This window comes from Mixophyes fleayi, chromosome 1, assembly GCF_038048845.1.
Source record: "Mixophyes fleayi isolate aMixFle1 chromosome 1, aMixFle1.hap1, whole genome shotgun sequence".
Classification (NCBI taxonomy): domain Eukaryota; kingdom Metazoa; phylum Chordata; class Amphibia; order Anura; family Limnodynastidae; genus Mixophyes; species Mixophyes fleayi.
In genome coordinates, this window is record NC_134402.1 from 209,172,392 (window position 1) to 209,191,488 (window position 19,097).

The 19,097-nt window shown below is 40.8% G+C and overlaps 1 protein-coding gene across 3 annotated transcripts in view; it reads left to right on the forward strand.

The window, feature by feature from the left end:
- Positions 1-19,097, forward strand: part of LOC142149051 (lysine-specific demethylase 4B-like) — a 208,013-nt gene that overhangs the window by 135,831 nt on the left and 53,085 nt on the right. For all 3 annotated transcript variants that reach the window (XM_075204831.1, XM_075204835.1, XM_075204834.1), the window contains exons 15-16: positions 12,888-13,052; positions 14,422-14,541. In XM_075204831.1, the coding sequence (XP_075060932.1) occupies positions 12,888-13,052; positions 14,422-14,541 (285 nt within the window). The remainder of the gene's footprint in view (positions 1-12,887; positions 13,053-14,421; positions 14,542-19,097) is intronic.

Below are 19,097 nucleotides of genomic sequence, written 5' to 3' on the forward strand. Positions count from 1 at the left end.
AAATGTCTTGGAGCTGCGCGCAGTGCACGCTTTAAGAAGTGTGCAACACTTGCTGCAGGGAAAGCCAGTAAAGATCCAATCGGACAATGTCACAGCAGTGGCATATCTCAACCATCAGGGCGGCACCAGGAGTCCTTTGGCCATGAGGGAGCCTCACATGATATTTCTGTGGGCCGAAGCTCACTTTTCGGCACTCGTTGCCGTCTTCATTCCCGGAATAGAAAATTGGGAAGCAGACTCTGCATCCAGGGGAATGGTCTCTCCATCCGGAGGTGTTTCAACAGTTGGTGGAGAAATGGGGTCAATCGCATGTCGACATGATGGCATCTCGGTTGAATCACAAGGTTTCCCGCTACTGTTCACGTGCAAGAGATCCCAGGGCAGTCGCGGTAGACGCTATGTCCGTCCCTTGGAAGTACCGCTTAGTGTACCTTTTTCCTCAGATAGCCATGCTTCCACGAGTACTGAAAAAGGTGAAGAGAGAGGGTGTTCCAGTGCTTCTAGTAGCGCCGGATTGGGCTCGCAGGGCTTGGTACACCGACATACTCTTTATGGCAGGAGGTCGTCGGTCGTGGCGGTTGCCAATACTCCCAGATTTACTAACCCAGGGTCCCTTTTGTCATCAAGGTTTGCACTCCAATGTTCAGTTAGGGAAAGAAATAATATACCTAAAACGTTTAATTGTCGTTTAATGCAGGGTGTATTATTATTATTATTATTATTTAGTAATAACACCAACTTGTAAAACAAGACTCATTTGTATCCATGCACTTTATTCAGTTTGTCATCATAATTAGGTACAATTTGGCTGTCCAAATTGCTAATGTCCGAATATATCTACTGTACCTTTTGTAGGATGATGTGTAAGCAATGAGATTATTAACGTGTTGCCCTAGGCCAGTGGATCCCAAACTTTTTCAGTTCAAGGCACCCTCAGGCTTTCCATAATTTTTCAAGGCACCCCTAAGCCAAAATAATTGCTAAGTAGTCCACCGCTTTGCTTACCACTGGCCCTGGTCAAGGCACCACTGTGAAATTGCCAAGGCACCCCAGGGAGCCTAGGCTCACTGTTTGGGAACCCCTGCCCTAGGCATTCAAATGGCTAGATCACATATCAGAATTCATAGTGAATCATGCCATAATAATGGTTGTGGCTTACTGGATTGGGAGTGTGGTTTTACATAGTTAGTAAAGCTTATCAAAAATTGCAGTTCTAGAGTGTTGTGTTTGAACATTTTGCAAAACCAGCTGGCCAGTATGCAATGCAGAGCTCAATTTTTATGACCATTATCTTAAAAACAGGACCCTTCCGAGGACCACTGTGACCAAAAAATCTTGCAGTACCCCATTATGACACACATTGAGCTTCTATTTAGAGCCTTTTTCTTATGACCGCATTCTAATAGCTAGCGTAAGATTATATATCTCATTATTATTATTATTATTATTATTATTATTATACCATGCAGAGTCCCTTTCTACTAATCATTTATGACTGATTCTGTCAATCCATGTGCAATGTAGAACCACATGCAGAGAACAGTATACTATGCAGAACTCTATTCTGATGGCCATAATACAGCAGTGTCTCAATCTGTTAATCAGTATACAAGGCACAGAGTCCCCTAAGGACCCATATGACTACTACAGGAAGCAGTGCAAAATTTGAAACAGAAGCCATAATTTTGTGACACTATAGTGTAGTTGTTATGTATTCCACCCACCAATACTAAGTGCAGGAGTTCGAGCTCACAGGTCAACCATAAGCACAAAGCGATTTACGAGCCTCCATTAAGCATACTCAGTAAAGTATAATAGAAATAAAAAAACGCAAATGCTTGCAAGATACGCAACATGGTTTGTCCAACGATCGTCGCCTCTCTTCCCCTCTGATTACCTCCTCTCACGCACGTATCCAAGACTTCTCCCACGCCGCTCCCCTCCATTGGAACAAGCTCCCCTGCTCCATCAGAACTTCCCCTAATCTGTCCTCTTTCAAACGAACATTAAAAACCCACCTTTTCCTTAAAGCCTTCCAGTCTCATGCCTAAACTCCCACCGGTCAGCTACCTCTCTTTCTCATCCCTTCTTCCCTTCTCCCCCTTCCTCGACTCCGTCTCCGTTTCTCCCGTCTCTCCGTCTCATCCATGTGTCTGTCTGTCTTCCCCTCCCTTTAGATTGTTCGCTCCTTTGAGCAGGGCTCTCCTACCTTCTGTTTCCATCACTTTTAACTGTGCTCTCCAGCTACTCAGCTCACCTCCTCTCAGTCCCTCTGCCCTCTGTCTCCTCTCGCTTCTATCCGCTCCCCTCAGTGACTCTCAACCTGTCATCCGTGCCCACCCTCTTGGGCCATAGTTACCTGCCTATACTCACTTTTCCCCTCCCTCCCTCTCTTTCATGCTGTGCCTGAGCCCCCAGAGTTATAGTGCTTACTGTTACTTGTACTGTGCTGTTTCAGCTTGTACTGTGCCATTGTTTGTCCTTGTACGGCGCTACGGATACTTTGTGGCGCCCTATAAATAAAAATTAATAATAATAATAATATAGACGTGTCTACACAATAGAAACTAGTCACTGAATGATTAAATAAATAGCTACATTACAAAGCAAGGCGGCACATGCATTGCCATGATTAAAGAGGACTACACATGAGCTGATGGAGGTCATTGGTCATTTATAGATTAGTACATCACTTTGCACTATTCTAAAGCTTAAAAGCGGCTAGTTTTATGCTCTTATTTTGCAGAAGCAAGGTGCTCCTAGGTTTGTCCAACTTTTTTTTTCCATCACTAGGCCTGACTTTTGTACCATCCGCACTGATTTTAGTATATTAATGACAGTTTTAATTTTTTTAGGGTTTATTTCTGTTGAACTGTAGTATGAAATCTTTTAATCCCCTTTTTCTCACGCGTCCAATTGGGGACACGCGTCCAATTGGGGGACACTGCAATACATAGGGGTATAGTAGGTGTTACCAGGAGTCCAGGCACTTAAATAGTTAAGTCTGTGAGTGTAACTCCATCCCTGCTATACCCCTCCCACAGGCAGAATACTCAGTTTAGTTTTAGTGCCCTCAGGAGTCGGGCATGTTTTTTAGGGCTCCTGCCCTGTAGTTAAATTTTTATTTTATTTTATATCTTTTACATGGGGGAAAAAGCTTGGTTCATTGACACCTCCCAAAGGAAGGATAGCCTGCGGTCTTCATCCACCCTGGGCCGTGATGAGTAGCCTTGAGAGCCATTTCGCCCCCAGCATTGCCGATAGGTCACTTTTCAAATTCCCGGCACAAGACAGCTGCCAGCGCTAATTAACACTGACAACCGCGATTGTAGCTCTTAGACAGGGGCTGCGTTCGCGTACCCTTCCCCCCAAGCAACGAGCATTGCCGGAGCAAGAGGGGAAGATCTCCGGTGGCACAGAGAGTACAGCTGTGGCTTCAACGGAGCTTGCCTCTGTTAACAGCGGGCAGTCATTTTCAGGCACTAGCAGATAGAGGAAGTTTGGAACTCCTACCCCACTTCCTGGCGCCATCTACAGAGGAATTTCAGCGCTACTTTTCAGTGTGACCGGACCCTGCTGTGCTACCTCATCAGAACAGGTTTCATTAATCCTGTGTCAGACATCTCTATTTAACAAGGTTTTTCCTTGTCTTTTAGAGTGTGTGTTGTGTGACTTGTGTATGTGTGACCTTTTATTTTAAAATTCACAATTATATCCATCTATCAAAGATTTGATATATTGCATGGTTGCAGAACAGTAGGGATATTCAGATATATTGTTACTGAAATACATCTTGGCCCCTTTTTACTGTTAGGATATATATTTAGCTCTTTTAGAATTTTACAGTTTTTATATATTTTTATTCTGCATACTATATTCTCATAACTAGTATTTTCTCTGTGAAAGAGAGATTTTTATAGTGATTGATTTTATAATTTGATTGAGACAGGACTGGTTTAATATATCCCTATAATATTTATATCCATAATTATCTATATATATATTAGACTGTCCACAAGAAACTTAGCGTTATATTTGGCACAATTATAATGCGTAACAGACCCTGCAGCAGTCCCCTTCTTAGAGGCTCCATTATCAGTCATGATTAATATATAAAAAGAGAAAAAAAAGGAAAAGTGTTTGCCAAAAATAAAAACTATAAGTGATACTAATAGGTGAAAATCGTGATGTGATTGAACATTTGATGAGTTAGTAAGAAAAAATTTAAAATACAGTTAGAATTCATGAAGCAGAAGGCTGCTTAGCAACCAAAAGTATCGGGGATCATTATCACAACCACCTCATGGTGGGAGATATATTGTTTTATAGAAATACAGAATAATTGTTAAAATCATTTAAACCATTGGGAGTTGTACTTCCCATTAAAAAGATTTTTAAGACTGACAGACAGTAAGGGAAACTATGCTACAGATAATTTGAGATATAGATTATCAGCACTATTACAAAATTTCAATGTCATGTTATATTGATACCTATTCTAAACAACTTTAAAACAAGACAGATTTAAGTCTGAATACGCTAATGGGACACTAACCTTATAGATTATGTTAGTGATCCCAATTGAGGTTGGTACTTTAATTGAATTAATGGTAAATCAGCGGCATATCATACATATAGGGGCATTTATGCAGTGAGACAGCAGGGTAGTTTTTCTACCTTTTTAACAGTAAAAATATATCTTCACTGACATTATTAATCTTTTTCTCTTTTTTAATATTTCGCTATATATTTTTTAAATTAATTAATAAAAATGTATATTTTAGGTTTGGTTTATCAAGCATCAAGAAAAATAAGAGTGCCCCTAAAACACATTTTCTCTTTTCTTCTTCTCCACATTATTCCTTTAGGAGTTATGTATGTGGGGGTGCACCTCCCCTTGTATAGTATTAACGAATACATTTCTATTTACTTGGGTTAATACTCTGTGCGGTGTAGATTGTTTTTCATATAAGAGACCGTTTTTGCCCGTCGTTCAGACAAGGCCTAAGCATCCCAGGTTCCGGTCGTTTCGTCCCTTTCAGAGAGCCAGAGGATCCCCGGAATGGGGTCAGTCTAATGCTCCCATTAGGGGGGGGCCTCCGTTGAGGCATGGCCCCTTCACGTAGTGGACACCCCAAGCCGACAGAGTAGGTCTCCGCAAGACGTCCACTCCATACACACAGCTGTTGAGGGGGCGCATCTGCTGCTTTTTCAAGACATGTGGCTATAATCATCATTAGATCCCTGGATCAGGGGCATTGTCACAAGGAGGTACGTCATACACCTGCCTCTATTTTCCCTTGGTCGTTTTTTTTCTCCACCTCCCAGCCTGCGGTATTTGGCGCAGAGCCCTCCAGATAGCAATCCAGAACCTGCTGGTTTGGGAGTTATCATTCCTGTTGCGCCACCGGAAGGAAGGTTTGGAGTCTTACTCCAATCTTTTTCTAGTCCAAAAGCCGGATGTTCTTTCTGTAAAATCTTAAAATTAAAGATCCTGAACTTACAGGTCAGAGTTAAGGCTTTCAAGATGGAATCTATCCGGTCAGTGATAGCGGCCATAGAACAAGGAGAATTCATGGCTTCTCTGGATATAAAGGATGCTTACCTTCACCTTTCCCATTTGGCAAGGCCATCAATGTTTATTGCGCTTTACAGTAAAAGATGACCATTACCAGTTCAGGGTGTTACTTTTCGTTGTGGCAACCGCCCCAGGGGTTTTCACCAAGGTGATGGCAGTAATGCCTGCCCTGCCCTGCTCTGCTCCGATGACATCACGTTAATTCCTTATCTGGACGACCTGCTCTTGAAGTTTCGTTCTTCCAAATCCTGTCCCAGCACATTCAGTTGACCAGATCTTTCTTGGAGGAGCATGGCTGGATACTCAACCTTTCAAGGCCATCTCTAATCTCAGTGCAGAAAATGCGTTTTCTAGCTCTGGACTTCGACACCAGGTGTCAGAGAGTGTTTCTCCTGGAGGAAAAGATTCTATCCGTTCAGTCCAGGATAAGGGATGTCTTTAGCATGCGGCAGGTGTCCTTGCTGCGCTACATGAAACTGTTGGGCACAATGGTATAAGTCTTCGAGGCAGTACCTTATGCTCTGTTCCGTGGGAACTCCTGAGTAAATTGTCAGGAACTCACCTACACCTGGACAAGCAGATGATCAGTCTATCTCCTCAGGCCCGTGTTCCTTTCTTGGTGGCTGCTCGGGTCTCATCTCTCCAAGTGACGATCTTGTCAGACATGGGAATGGACAATTGTCACCACAGATGCCTGTCTGTCAGGCTGGGGAGAATTCATATCGACCCTCAGAGATTTGGTCGATATGTCCAGAAATAGATCTGATGGCATTGAGGTTGAATTTGAAGGTTCTGTTTTCTGTCTTAGTTTAATTGCTTCCCCCCCTTCCTATGATCCCGAAAGGTCCTAAAGAAGCTGAGGAGGGAAGTGGTGACTGCTATCCTGGTGGCCCCGGACCACCAGCGCAGAGCTTGGTACTCTGATCTTCTCAGGTTGGCAGCAGAACCTCCGTTCAGACTACCTCTCAGACCTTGGAGTGGGTGGCAGAAAACCTTTTGGGAGGGCTTACCTGGGACGTCTGCGCTTGGTTTAGGTTTCTTGAGGGTTGTTGCTGACGTAACAGATGGTCCGGGTGTTCCAGTTCCCGAGCTTGTTGGTTGTTTCTTTGTTTCTGCCGTGGCGCAACGCTGTGAGGAAATAGAATAGGGCAGTAGGGGGTAAAAAAGAGAAAGAGATGAGACAGTATACACAGTAACAGCTTACCTAAATGCGCTGCTGATGTGGGAAATGCTTATAGCTTGTTTTGCAGTTTTGGTCTATAGCTCTTTTGCTCTGCTTATATGTCTAGTGCCGTGTATACTGTGGTAGTGGTGATTCTGGTCTTAGTTTGTAGTTCTTGGGAACAGCACGGGCAGGGGGGTTACATTGCCCTGTTTCTATCTCCGTGTTTATAGCTCACAGCTTTTGCTGCTTTTTGCTTGATGCTTTTTTTGGTTTATAGCTCAAAGTTAAATTCTCAGATTGCAGCGAAGAGTGTGTGATGCTGGTATGTTTATAGCTCTGAATGTTATGCTCTCGGCTTGCCGGTGATGATGTATAGTGTTGTGGATATACGTGTGTAATGTGTGTGTAGTAGGTGATCTGTCTATATAATTAGCTAAGCTGTGTGGAAATAAAGATGTAATTAAGTGTGGTGTAAAATAGGGGCTATGTGTATAAACGATATATATGGGAGGATCTAAATGGGTGGGTGTCTGTGGCAGTGAGTATAAATGTTATGCTCTATTTGCTCTTAGAAGAGCAGTTGTAGGATATATTGTGGCAGGCAGATGTTCTGGGCAAGAGACCGTTGGTGGGCGAGTGGATGCCAATAACAGGTGTTGGTTGTAGCGCTGGACGCGCGGTCAGCATGGCTGCGGCCGAGCGGCTTCCTCCGCCTCACTTCCGGTTTTGGGGTGGAACGCACAGGCGCCTGTGCGTTCCACTGCAGAGTAGAGATCTCCGCGTGTGCTTCTCTTGATTTGGATGTGATGATTAGCGGTTCGGTGACGTTTCTCAGTGAGAATACTTCTTTGTACTCTTGTTGTGGGCTTTAAGGTGTCTTATCGTTTCGTCCGGAGACTTCGTCAGGGATGTGACTGCTCTGCTGGAAGGTCTGTCTTATCCATGTCTTGTAGTGCTGTGTCCAATGGGATAGAGAGGTGGGAGGGGGAAGGGGAGGGTGAAGCGGGATCGGGGAGGGATTTTGGCAGATTGGTAATATTGGGCTAATGAAGAGAAAAACGCTCTTAATTTTTCTAAAGTGGCGAATAAAGGTTATTAAGGCGGGTGAGTAGTGGTGTTATTCCTTACGGGGAAAAAATTATTATCCTTTATCCTGTGTTGTATGTGTGTGTGTGTGAGGAGCCTAATCGGGGGTTTAAATCCCAGATGGGGATTAATGTGCTTACAGAGTTGTTAGACTCATGTCCGCTATAGTGGGGGAGGTGGGAACGGGGATAAATTGCGCTGTAATGGGGAGATTTTTGGGGTAGCAGGGAGGTTATATGGTGTACTAGGGCAGAGGGTATGAAGGGGGGGGGGGATGTAGCGAGTCCCCGTGCACTCGCTAAGGATTTTAGGGGGGGGGTTGGGGGTGGCATCTATAGTGATTGTAAAGCAGGAGTAGTGGATGTTTTTTTTGGGGTTTGCGGGTCTAATAAGACTGATATATGATGTGGTTAGCAGGGCGTTAGGTACGCCACTACAAAATCCTCTTTGTGTATTCTTGCGTGACAAATTACCTACGGTGGGGTGGGAATAAAGTATGTTGACAATATATTAGGGATATGGGGGCATATTTAATAAAGCACGATAGTGCTTTTAACAGGTAATTAAGGTCCCACAGTGCCCTCCGCAAATTTATTAAGGGGGCATCGCAGCAGATATCGTGGATATCTGCTGCTTTGCATTCCTCTTCGTTTTTGGGAGCAGTCACCATTCAACAGAATGGTGACTGCTCCTGGCCGCAATCTAACAAGTCCCGAAAAAACATTTTTTTCGGGAACTTGTCATGTTAATGTACGCCAGCTGCAGCTGGCGTACATCATCCGAATTGAGGAAATCTAATGCTGTCGGCTCTGCTCCGGAGAGCAGAGCTGGACCGCGCATGTGTGGAGGGATCACATGATTCCTCCCTGTCACTTACAGCTCTATCGTTGCAGAGACAGAGAGGGGATCTGTGTGCGCATGTCCAGTTCTTGGAACTGGAAATGCGCAATTGAAGAGTAAGGAGAAGACCCGAAGACAGCGCTTCCGAAGAGGCAGGTAAGTATGATTTTTTTTTTCACAGAAACAGCAGATTATCGGGACTGCTGTTTCTGTACTCCGGTTTTGATAAATTTGAGAAATGAATCAATACTTATTCGTCCGATAAGGATTGATAACCATTTCTCTATTTCAACGATAAATGATAAATGTGCCCCATGGGGAGAGATCTTATGGAGAGATGTATTGTATGGTGGCGTTTTGGTTGGACTATGCTGCTTCTTTATGGGATTAGGGGACGGGTCTTGTGAGGATATGTTGGGTATTATCAGGACAGATGGCTTTTAATAGTGGTAGAGTGTTATTGCATTAGATCTATGGTATAGGGTTAGATATTATGGAGATAGAGTATCTGGGTGGTTGATGATAGGGGCTTAAAATGGTACGGTTATGAGGAGGAAGGTATAGTTTGGGCTGCAAATATTTTATTTAAGTGAGAATATGATTATGGTGCCGATAGTGTTTTCTATATGGAATTATTGATTTTACTAGATTTTATTGCATTTAGGTGTTTATATTTAAAAGTTGTGAATGGGGGAGGGTTGGGGGGAGGGGGAGGTAGGTATTAGCTAAAGGGGAGAGTTGGCTGTGAAGGGCTTTATATTTAGTTTAGTTTAAAGGTGGGTATTTTAGGGGGGTTGGGATTTATTAAGGTTACCAGGGGGGGGGGGGGGTGTTGTAATTATGTGGGGTGGGGGGGAGGAGGGAGTTTATACTTACAGGAAGATTCCCAGGTCGAAGTCAATGTTGAGGCCTTTCGGCCTTAGGGTTCCTAGTTTGTGGATCCATTTGGCTTCTGACTGTGAGATCAGTTTTATGTAGTCTCCTCCTCTCTATGGTTTCGGGATTTGTTTAATGCCCATGAACTTAAGTCCTATGGGGTCTTGGTTGTGGGTCACTCTGAAATGCTCTGATACACTGTGGTTTTGAATTCCTTTTCTTATGTTCCTTATATGTTCCGGAATCCTTGTTTTCAGGTTTCTGATGGTTCTTCCTATGTATTGAAGTCCACAGGGACATTCTAGTAGGTAGATAACTCCCGTAGAGTCACAGGTCATCTTGTCTTCTACTTTGTGTTTGCTTCCGTTTGAGTGTGAGATGAAATTGGTGGTTGGTTTGGTGGAGCTGTGTCTCGTAGTTGTGCATGCCGTGCATCGGTTGCAGTGGTAGAATCCTTTCTTCCCTTCTTTAATCCAGGTTTCTTTATTTTTGTTTTTATTTTATTTTCCGTTTGTTGGAATGAAGCTGGCCGTGAGTATGTTTTTCAGGTTTCTCGTTTTCCTGTATACTACCCGTGGTTTCTCTGGCAGGTATTCTCTAATTTGTTCATCTTCCAGTAGGATGTGCCAGTGTTTCTTCAGGACGTTTTCAAGTTTTCTATGGTTGCTGTGGTAGTTTGTGATAAACAGGGCAATCTAACCCCCCTGCCCATGCTGTTCCTAAGAACTACAAACTAAGAGCAGAATCACCACTACCACAGTATACACGGCACTAGAGCTATAAACAGAGCAAATGAGCTATAGACCAAAACTGCAGAACAAGCTATAAGCATTTCCCACATCAGCAGCGCAATTAGGTAAGCTGTTACTGTGTATACTGTCTCGCCTCTTTCTCTTTTTTCCCCCCTACTCTCCTATTTTATTTCCTCACAGCATTGCGCCACGGCAGAAACAAAGAAACTACCTCTCAGACCTGACTTAATCACCCAAGGAACTCTTCAGTGCCACTCGTTAGGTCTGCTGGTATTGACAACGTGGCTATTGAGACCATTATTCTAATGGCCAAAGGTTCAGAAGTTGTGAAGACCATGATCAAGGCCAAGAATCCTTCCTTGGCGACCAATTATTGCAGAATCTGAAAAGCATATCTGCTCTGGTATGAAACAAATCACTTTCACACTTCTCTTTTCAAGATTTCTAGGTTGCTTGCTTCCTTCAGACTGGTTTGGACAGGGATTGCGTTAGCCTTGTTGAAATTGTAAGTTTCAGTGTTGTCCATTTATTTCCAGCGTAATCTGGCCTCCCTGCCGGAGATTCACACCTTCATACAGGGGGCTCTTCATGTCTTTCCTCCGTTTGTACATCCGGTGGAGACATGGGATCTAAAGCTTTAGTTAAAGAACCATTTGAGCCATTAGAGTCCGTGGAGCTTTGTTATCTCTCTTGGAAGGTGGCGCTTCTTTTGGCAGTGTCTTCTGAACGCCAGGTCTCCGAGTTGGCGGCGTTCTGTTGTTCCCCTCCTTTCGGGTTTTTCATGCGGCTCTTCACACCAAGCCCTACTTTGTTCCTAAAGGTTGTTTTTCCGTTTTCATTTAAATCAGGAAATTGTTGATCCTGCTTTTTCTCTAAGTTCACGGTCCTTGAATCAGTCCTTGTTACTTTTGGACGTGGTCAGGGACTTTAGATGCTATGTTAACAGCACTGCGGGACTGCGCAAAACCACTGATTTTTTTTGTGCTCTGTGACGCGCACAAATGAAGTTGGTTTGCCTCCAAAGTCTCTCTTAGCTTGGTGGATTATTTCCACAATCAGACTGGCTTACTCGAGGTCAGCTCGGCAGTTGCTGGGAGATTTGTCAGCTCATTCCATTAGGGCTGTGGGTGCTTCCTGGGTGGCGTTTCACGGAACTTCTGCTGAGCTGCAGTGGTGGGCAGATATGTGGTCGTCTCTCCGCACCTTTGTCAAAATCTATAGGTTGCAGGGCTTTGCATCACAGGATGCCAACTTTGGCCGTAAGGTTTTTCGTGCAGCAGTGTCAGAGCAGTTCCTCCCTTGGGGGCAGCTTTGGTATGTCCCTTATGCATCACAGTGTCCCCCAATTGGACATAGGATTTTTGTACTTACCATAAAATCCTTTTCTCGTAGTCCATTGAGGGACACTGCGCGTCCACACTTGTTCTAAGTGTTGATGGTTGACGTTATGGTTGGTTGACCTAGGTCTGGTCCTCCTTCGGGCTTTGTTAGACATAAACGGAGTATCCTTCCTGTGTGAGGGGTATAGCAGGGGTGGAGTCACACTGTTTAAGTGCCTGGACTCCTGGTACCACCTACTATAACCTTATGTATCTCGGTGTCCCCCAATGGACTACGAGAATGGGATTTTACGGTAAGTATAAAAATCCTATTTTTTTCTTTCTTAAATTCAATATCTAGAAAAACAGTCCTATTAAGCTCTGGGCAGAAAATGGGGATTGTTATAAATAAGACCAGAAAGAGAAGAGTAGGCAACCTAATCGCAGTGATCTCTGTTTACTTGTTTGTACTACTGTTTATTAGATCTATCCATTGATTTTGTGCTGCTGTTTTTATTCATGCATTATTGGTGTACAAGCAAGATCTCAAAAATGTTATGACATTGCTATAGTTATTTATCGACGTGAAAAGTGTACTTTTCTTATTTCATTAATATAATTCTTACAAAATAAAATATTTTTTATCCAAAAAAGAATACTCTGTCTGAAACCAAAACAACATAAAAACCTCCTGAGGAGACTGACTAAACTGACATGATTGTGAAATTGGTTTGGTCAATAAGATATAAAATACCTCCAGGGATAAAGAGTATACATTGCATATAACATAAAGAACCCCAGCCTTGTTTTCTGTTAGGCTGTAACTAATAAACAAAGCTGGTATAATAAGGAAAACACTTTTGCTCATTCCAGTGGAGAGATTCAATTCTGCACGCTGTGTCTACGGATCGTCCACGGACAGACTGTGCCTGTGTTATGGCAGGAATCTTTGCTCGTTTTTCCTTGCACCCCGTAGAGGCACAGGAAAAGGAGCAGAGATTCTTATCCTTATCGTAATGTGAGCAGCCAGACATCGCAATTATGTCGGTGCAGCACATCATCAGAATTGACTCCCCCCAAGTATGTAAAAAAAATTTGCATGCTTAATGATATTTTTTTTTGTTTATTTTTTTTTTTTTTTTATACCTAAATGGTTTATTCTTGACATGGGAGGAAATATATACAAAATCCTTTTTATACAAGGCCTTAAACCTGTTGTTCCCTTCTGTCAAACTCCTGATTCCTTTTAATAAGCAATCTTGTCCTTGCAGAGTTCTGTTTCCAGGGAGGTCAGTGTGGGTCAGACCGTTATTGGGCGAAATCGTAATGGTCTGTACTATCGGTGCCAGGTCATTGGGTCTGCTGCTCTCATTTTCTATGAAATCAACTTTGATGATGGCTCGTACAGTGATAATGTGTATCCCGAAAATATCATGGTGAGGATGGGAAGTGACATGAAGTGGGAAATTTAACCATATTTTGGAGGTCCTTAAATTTCATAAGCTGAAATATTAAATAAAGTAGACTTTTTTCCCCCTGTGTTAATATAATTACTTGTGTTGGCTCTTAACTGGCTACACTTGTAAGCTGTGATTTCTGCCAAAGGAGGAGTTACGGAGTACTGACTGACATTGTACACATGACTGACAAGGTCTGCACATGCCACACTAATTATTTTTATATCAGTTTAATTTATTAAATTTAACTGTTACATATTTATATTTGAGGCTGAGGTTACATTCAAAAAATAGTAATTGCATTAAAATATGCTGAAATGTGTATAGAATCCAACCAGATCCCTGTCTGTGCACAATTTCTATCTTCTCTCTATGTTTGTGTGGGTTTCTTCTGAGTGCACCCATTTCCTCACACAGTCCAAAAATATACTGGTATGTTAATTGGCTTCTGACATAGATAACCTCTATGTATGTGCTATGGAATATAGAATGTAAGCTCCACTGGGTAAGAGATTGACATAAATGATTAAATAGATATATTCTAATAATTATAATAGACAAATTAAATGGGAAAATCAAAGTAGAGAAACCATTTCTTAATAGAATCAGGTCTTTACATGTAAAGAGGACACCTGTCCAGCCTGTTTTCCTACTAGTTGTCAAACTCCCAGACATCTTCTAGTATTACTAGAATACTATCTATAATATAAATGCTTAGTGGCGTGTGTTAGTCTGTGTGTGTGTGTGTGTGTGTGTGTGGAAAAAATAACACCAAGCTGCAGCGCAACCTGCTGGGCGGAGTTATACACTGACCTACTAAATTCTTAGTGTGTGTGTAAAAAAAAAATCAGAAAGGGCTGAAATTTGGTATACTAAGATGTTTTAATTTGTTAATTGTTAAAAGTGTTTATAAAGATTTAAAAAAATATATATATATTTCTTGAAGGAGAAGTGACAGTTGGGAGTGGTTGGTGGTTGCAGGGGGTGACAGTGGGGAGTGGTTGGTGGTTGCCGGGGGTGACAGAGTGAGAGGAGTGTGATACTCAGGACCGCTGAGAGAGATCCCTGTGTCTGGATAGACATCTGGATAGATGTGGCGATGAAAATGAAGGATGAGGTGATGGAGAAGAATGATGAGGTGGTGACATGTGGACAAAACCACGTTAAAAAAGGGCGATTACGTCGGGAAGTAACGCTCTTCCCCTGAGGAGGCCTGGGCTATGGCCAAAATGCATGACAAGAACCTTTTTAACACCTTAAGTAGCTTGATTTGACTAGAATGCATGAGTGTCATGCACGGGTTAACTTGTATTTTATATTTTTACTATATTTTATGTTCATGTCTTAGAGCAGAGATTGCATACAAGATGGGCCACCAGCAGAGGGAGAGGTGGTGGAGCTCAGATGGATAGATGGAAATATTTACAAAGCCAAATTCATTTCAACTAATGTGAGCCTCATTTATCAGGTAAGACATGTTTGAGTGATTTAAAACAGTGTGAATGGAATTGAAACTAACCTTTCCACCATAAATAAGCACCTGTAGCCATTTGCGTGCTGTTGGTTTTTTTTTTTCTTGTTTTTTTTTTATAGTTTTGATTTGAATAAAAGTTCTGTTGACACCACTATGCTTAACATTTTATATTGTTTTATTCACACCAGATAGGACATTGTCTTGACAATATATTTTTAAATTTTGGTAATCGATAGAGAACACTAAAGGTTAAAAAACACATACGTCCATTTGGGGTACACTGCGTTACATAAGGGTGTAGTAGGTGGTACCAGGAGTCCAGACACTTAAATAGTTAAGTCTGTGAGTGTATCTCCACCCCTGCTATACCCCTCCCACAGGAAGGATACACAGTTTAGTTTTTGTGCCTTAGGAGTTGGGCATGTTTTCTAGGGTTCCTGTGCTGGATTTAATGTATTTCATTTTATTTAATAATTATTTAATCTTTTCCTTTTTAAAGGGGGTGGAAGTGCTGTGCTCAGGGATGCCTCCCAGGGGGTGGACAGCCTGAGGCCTTCCTTCACCCGTGGTCCCTGAGCCAGTGTGAGTAGCTTAAACAGCTGTCTCATCCCCAGCAGAGCCGGACACTTTTTTAAACAAAATAGCCGGCAGTAAAGTTGTCAGCACTGACGGCCGCGACCTCAACACACAGACAGGTGCTGCGATCACATCCCTTCCCCTTTAACCAACGAGCATTGCCAGACAAAGAGGGGGACCAGAAGCAGCTACAGCAGATCTGCATTGTATCGGAGAGAACAGCTGTGGCTACACCACACACAGGGGGCACAGATTAGCGGAGAAAATCTCAGTTGTGGACGTGGGGGCAGTCATTTGCTGAAAAGTAAGGGTGGGGTCCTGGATTCCTCTCCTACTTCCTGGCGCCAGCACAGAGCTTTCAGCGCCATTTCCACACAGTGGGAGAACGGAACCTGTGCCCCTCATACAGGACAGGTTTTTACCTTCTTAAGCCGCTCTTCCTACAATTTAATTGTCTTTAAGAGTGTGTGTGTGAGGTTCATATTTTTGTGACTTTACAGTTTTATCTATTAGATAGATATATATATATATAGATATATATATATATATATATATATATATATATATATATATATATATATATATATATATATATATATATATTAAATATATTACTGTTTTCTGAAGCTGATATACACAGAAGGGGTCACCAGATAGATTCTTAAATACATCCTGGACCCTTGTTAATGTATATAATATACAAGTTAACCCGTGCATGATACTCATGCAGTCAAATCAAGCTACTTAAGGTGTTAAAAAGGTTCTTGTCATGCATTTGGGGCTAGGCCAGGCCTCCTCAAGGGAAGAGCGTTACTTCCCGACGTAAGCGCCCTTTTTTAACGTGGTTTTGTCCACATGTCACCACCTCATCATTCTTCTCCATCACCTCATCCTTCATCTTCATCGCCACATCCTTAATCTCCATCGTCTTACTGTTCTAAAACCTCTCGATACACAACGTTTCTGCTAAACACCTTATCGCTGTGCTCAATCAGTCTTCCTTGAAGGGCAGTATTCATAACCTGCACTTTCACATCACTGCTTCTCCGTACTCGTGAAAATGCGACATACAATTGTCCATGACCAAACGCAGGCTCTAGTAAATAAATACCCACACGGTCAAAAGTTTGAGCCCTCAACTCGTAAATTTAGCCTTTACTACCCCTCCCACGGGGGAAGGGGGGATGATGGAAGTTAACTGACTTAACTATTATAATTTTTTTGTCAAATAATGTCAGTACACCAAATTTCAGGTCAATTGGATGAGCCCTTTCTGAGAAAATAGTTTTTTTCACACACACACTAACACACGCCGCTAGGCTTATATATATTAGATATGTAACTCCTGCATTTCTTAAAAAAAAATATGTGTGTGTGTATATATATATATATATATATATATATATATATATATATATATATATATATATATATATATATATATATATATATACATATATTTTTTATATACATATATTTTTTATATACCTATATTTTTTATATACCTATATTTTATATATATATATGTATATATATATATTTTATATATATATATGTAAATAAATATATTTTATATATGTATATATATATTTTATATATATTTTATATATATTTTATATATATTTTATATATATATATATATGTATATATATATTTTATATATATTTTATATATATTTTATATATATATATATATTTTATATATGTATATTTTATATATATATATATATATATTTTATATATGTATATTTTATATATATAATATATATATATATATATATTTTATATATATATTTTTTTTATATATATTTTTTATATATATTTTTTATATTTTATATATGTATATTTTATATATATATATATATATATATATATATATATATATATATATATATATATATATATATATATTATATATATTTTAATATATATATTTTAATATATATATATTTTATATATATATAAAAACAGGGATACTCTGCACTCTCCAAACACATAATTAATGCTGTGCCAAAGTACTGTTCTATTTTAAAAACAGGGAATGTTAGTTCCCCATATTGCAATATATGTTGAGCTGGCCAACTCATGCCAAAGTCATCCCATTCTGGTCAGTCCTAACATGATCAATTGGTATGCTATTTTATCTGGGCTTAAGGCGTACCTGCACACAGCTTTTAAAGGCAAGTCTTTCTCAAGCACTAGCAGCCATGGGAGATCTGGGACTTACCTGACACAAGTTGGAATTAATAAATGTAAAGAATGGGGTGCAAGAGTGTTTATACAGTGTGAGTCCCATCACTCTTGCACCCCATTCTTTACATTAACTCCTGTTTTCTGTCTATACAATGTCGGCAACCCCCTCTTGCACCCAAGTCTATACATGGTGATTGCAGAGGATCTCATATATATATATATATATATATATATATATATATATATATATATATATATATATATATATATATATATATATATATACACATATATATATACACATATATACACACACACACATTTTACCTTCAGTTTTGTCTTCATCAAGTGAAATGCATGCTCAATCGTATTCAGGTCAGGTGACTGACTTGGCCATTGCATAGTATTCCACTTGTTAGCCTTAAAAAACTCTTTCGCTGCCTTTGCAGTATGCTTTGGGTCATTGTCCATCTGCACTGTGAAGCGCCGTCCAGTGAGTTCTGAAGCATTTGACTGAATATGAGCAGATAATATTGCCCGAAACACTTCAGAATTCATCCTACTGCTCTTGTCAGCAGTCACATCATCAATAAATACAAGGGAACCAATTCCATTGGCAGCCATACATGCCCACGCCATGACACTACCACCACCGTGCTTCACTGATGAGGTGGTATGTTTTGGATCATGAGCAGTTCCTTTCCTTCTCCATACTCTTCTCTTCCCATCACTTTGGTACAAGTTGATCTTTGTCTCATCTGTCCATAAGATGTTCCAGAACTGTAATGGCTTTTTTAGATGTTGTTGTCCAAACTCTAATCTGGTATTCCTGTTTTTGTGGCTCACAAATGGTTTACATCTTGTGGTGAACCCTCTATATTCACTCTTGTGAAGTCTTCTCTTGATTGTTGACTTTGACACATATACACCTACCTCCTGGAGAGTGTTCTTGATTTGGCCACCTGTTGTGAAGGGGTTTTTCTTCACCAGGTAAAAGTTCTTCTGTCATCCACCACAGTTGTTTTCCGTGGTCTTCTGGGTCTTTTGGTGTTCCTGAGCTCTCTGGTGCGTTATTTCTTTTTAAGGATGTTCCAAACAGTTGATTTGGCCACACCTAATGTTTCTGCTATCTCTCTGATGGGTTTGTTTTGATTTTTCAGCCTAATGATGGCTTGCTTCACTGATAGTGACAACTCTTTGGATCTCATATTGAGAGTCGACAGCAACAGATTCCAAATGCAAATGTCACACCTAGATGTGTGTGTATATATATATATATATATATATATATATATATATATATATCTATCATAGAACACGATATCAGATTGGCGCTTTACCCAATGTATGGATAATAAATACAATGATAATCAAAAAGTGATAATAAACAAAGATATAAATATACATAAAACATAAACAAAACACCTCCACAAATATGTGTGGCAGCCAAGTCTCCAATATCGGATGGTTAGACCGAAAAGGGGTATCAAAATGATAAGTTATGGAAGGACGGAGCCTTCAGGTGTAAAAACAGATAATTGTGTATATATAGTCAGTAAGCTCAGAGAGTCCAGAGAACATAAAATCCAGGGAAAAATAGTAATGCAGGTGGATATCAGCATATATGAGCAAATCGGGTGAGACACTGTGCAGATTAATAGTGTAGTAGTGTGCGTACCAGAAATAAGTAAAATAACAGCTTATCTGTATAGAGGCTCCTCAGTCATCCCAGGTGGTGATTTCCTTTGCTCGCAGAGACAAGATGCAAATATAGTATGTTCT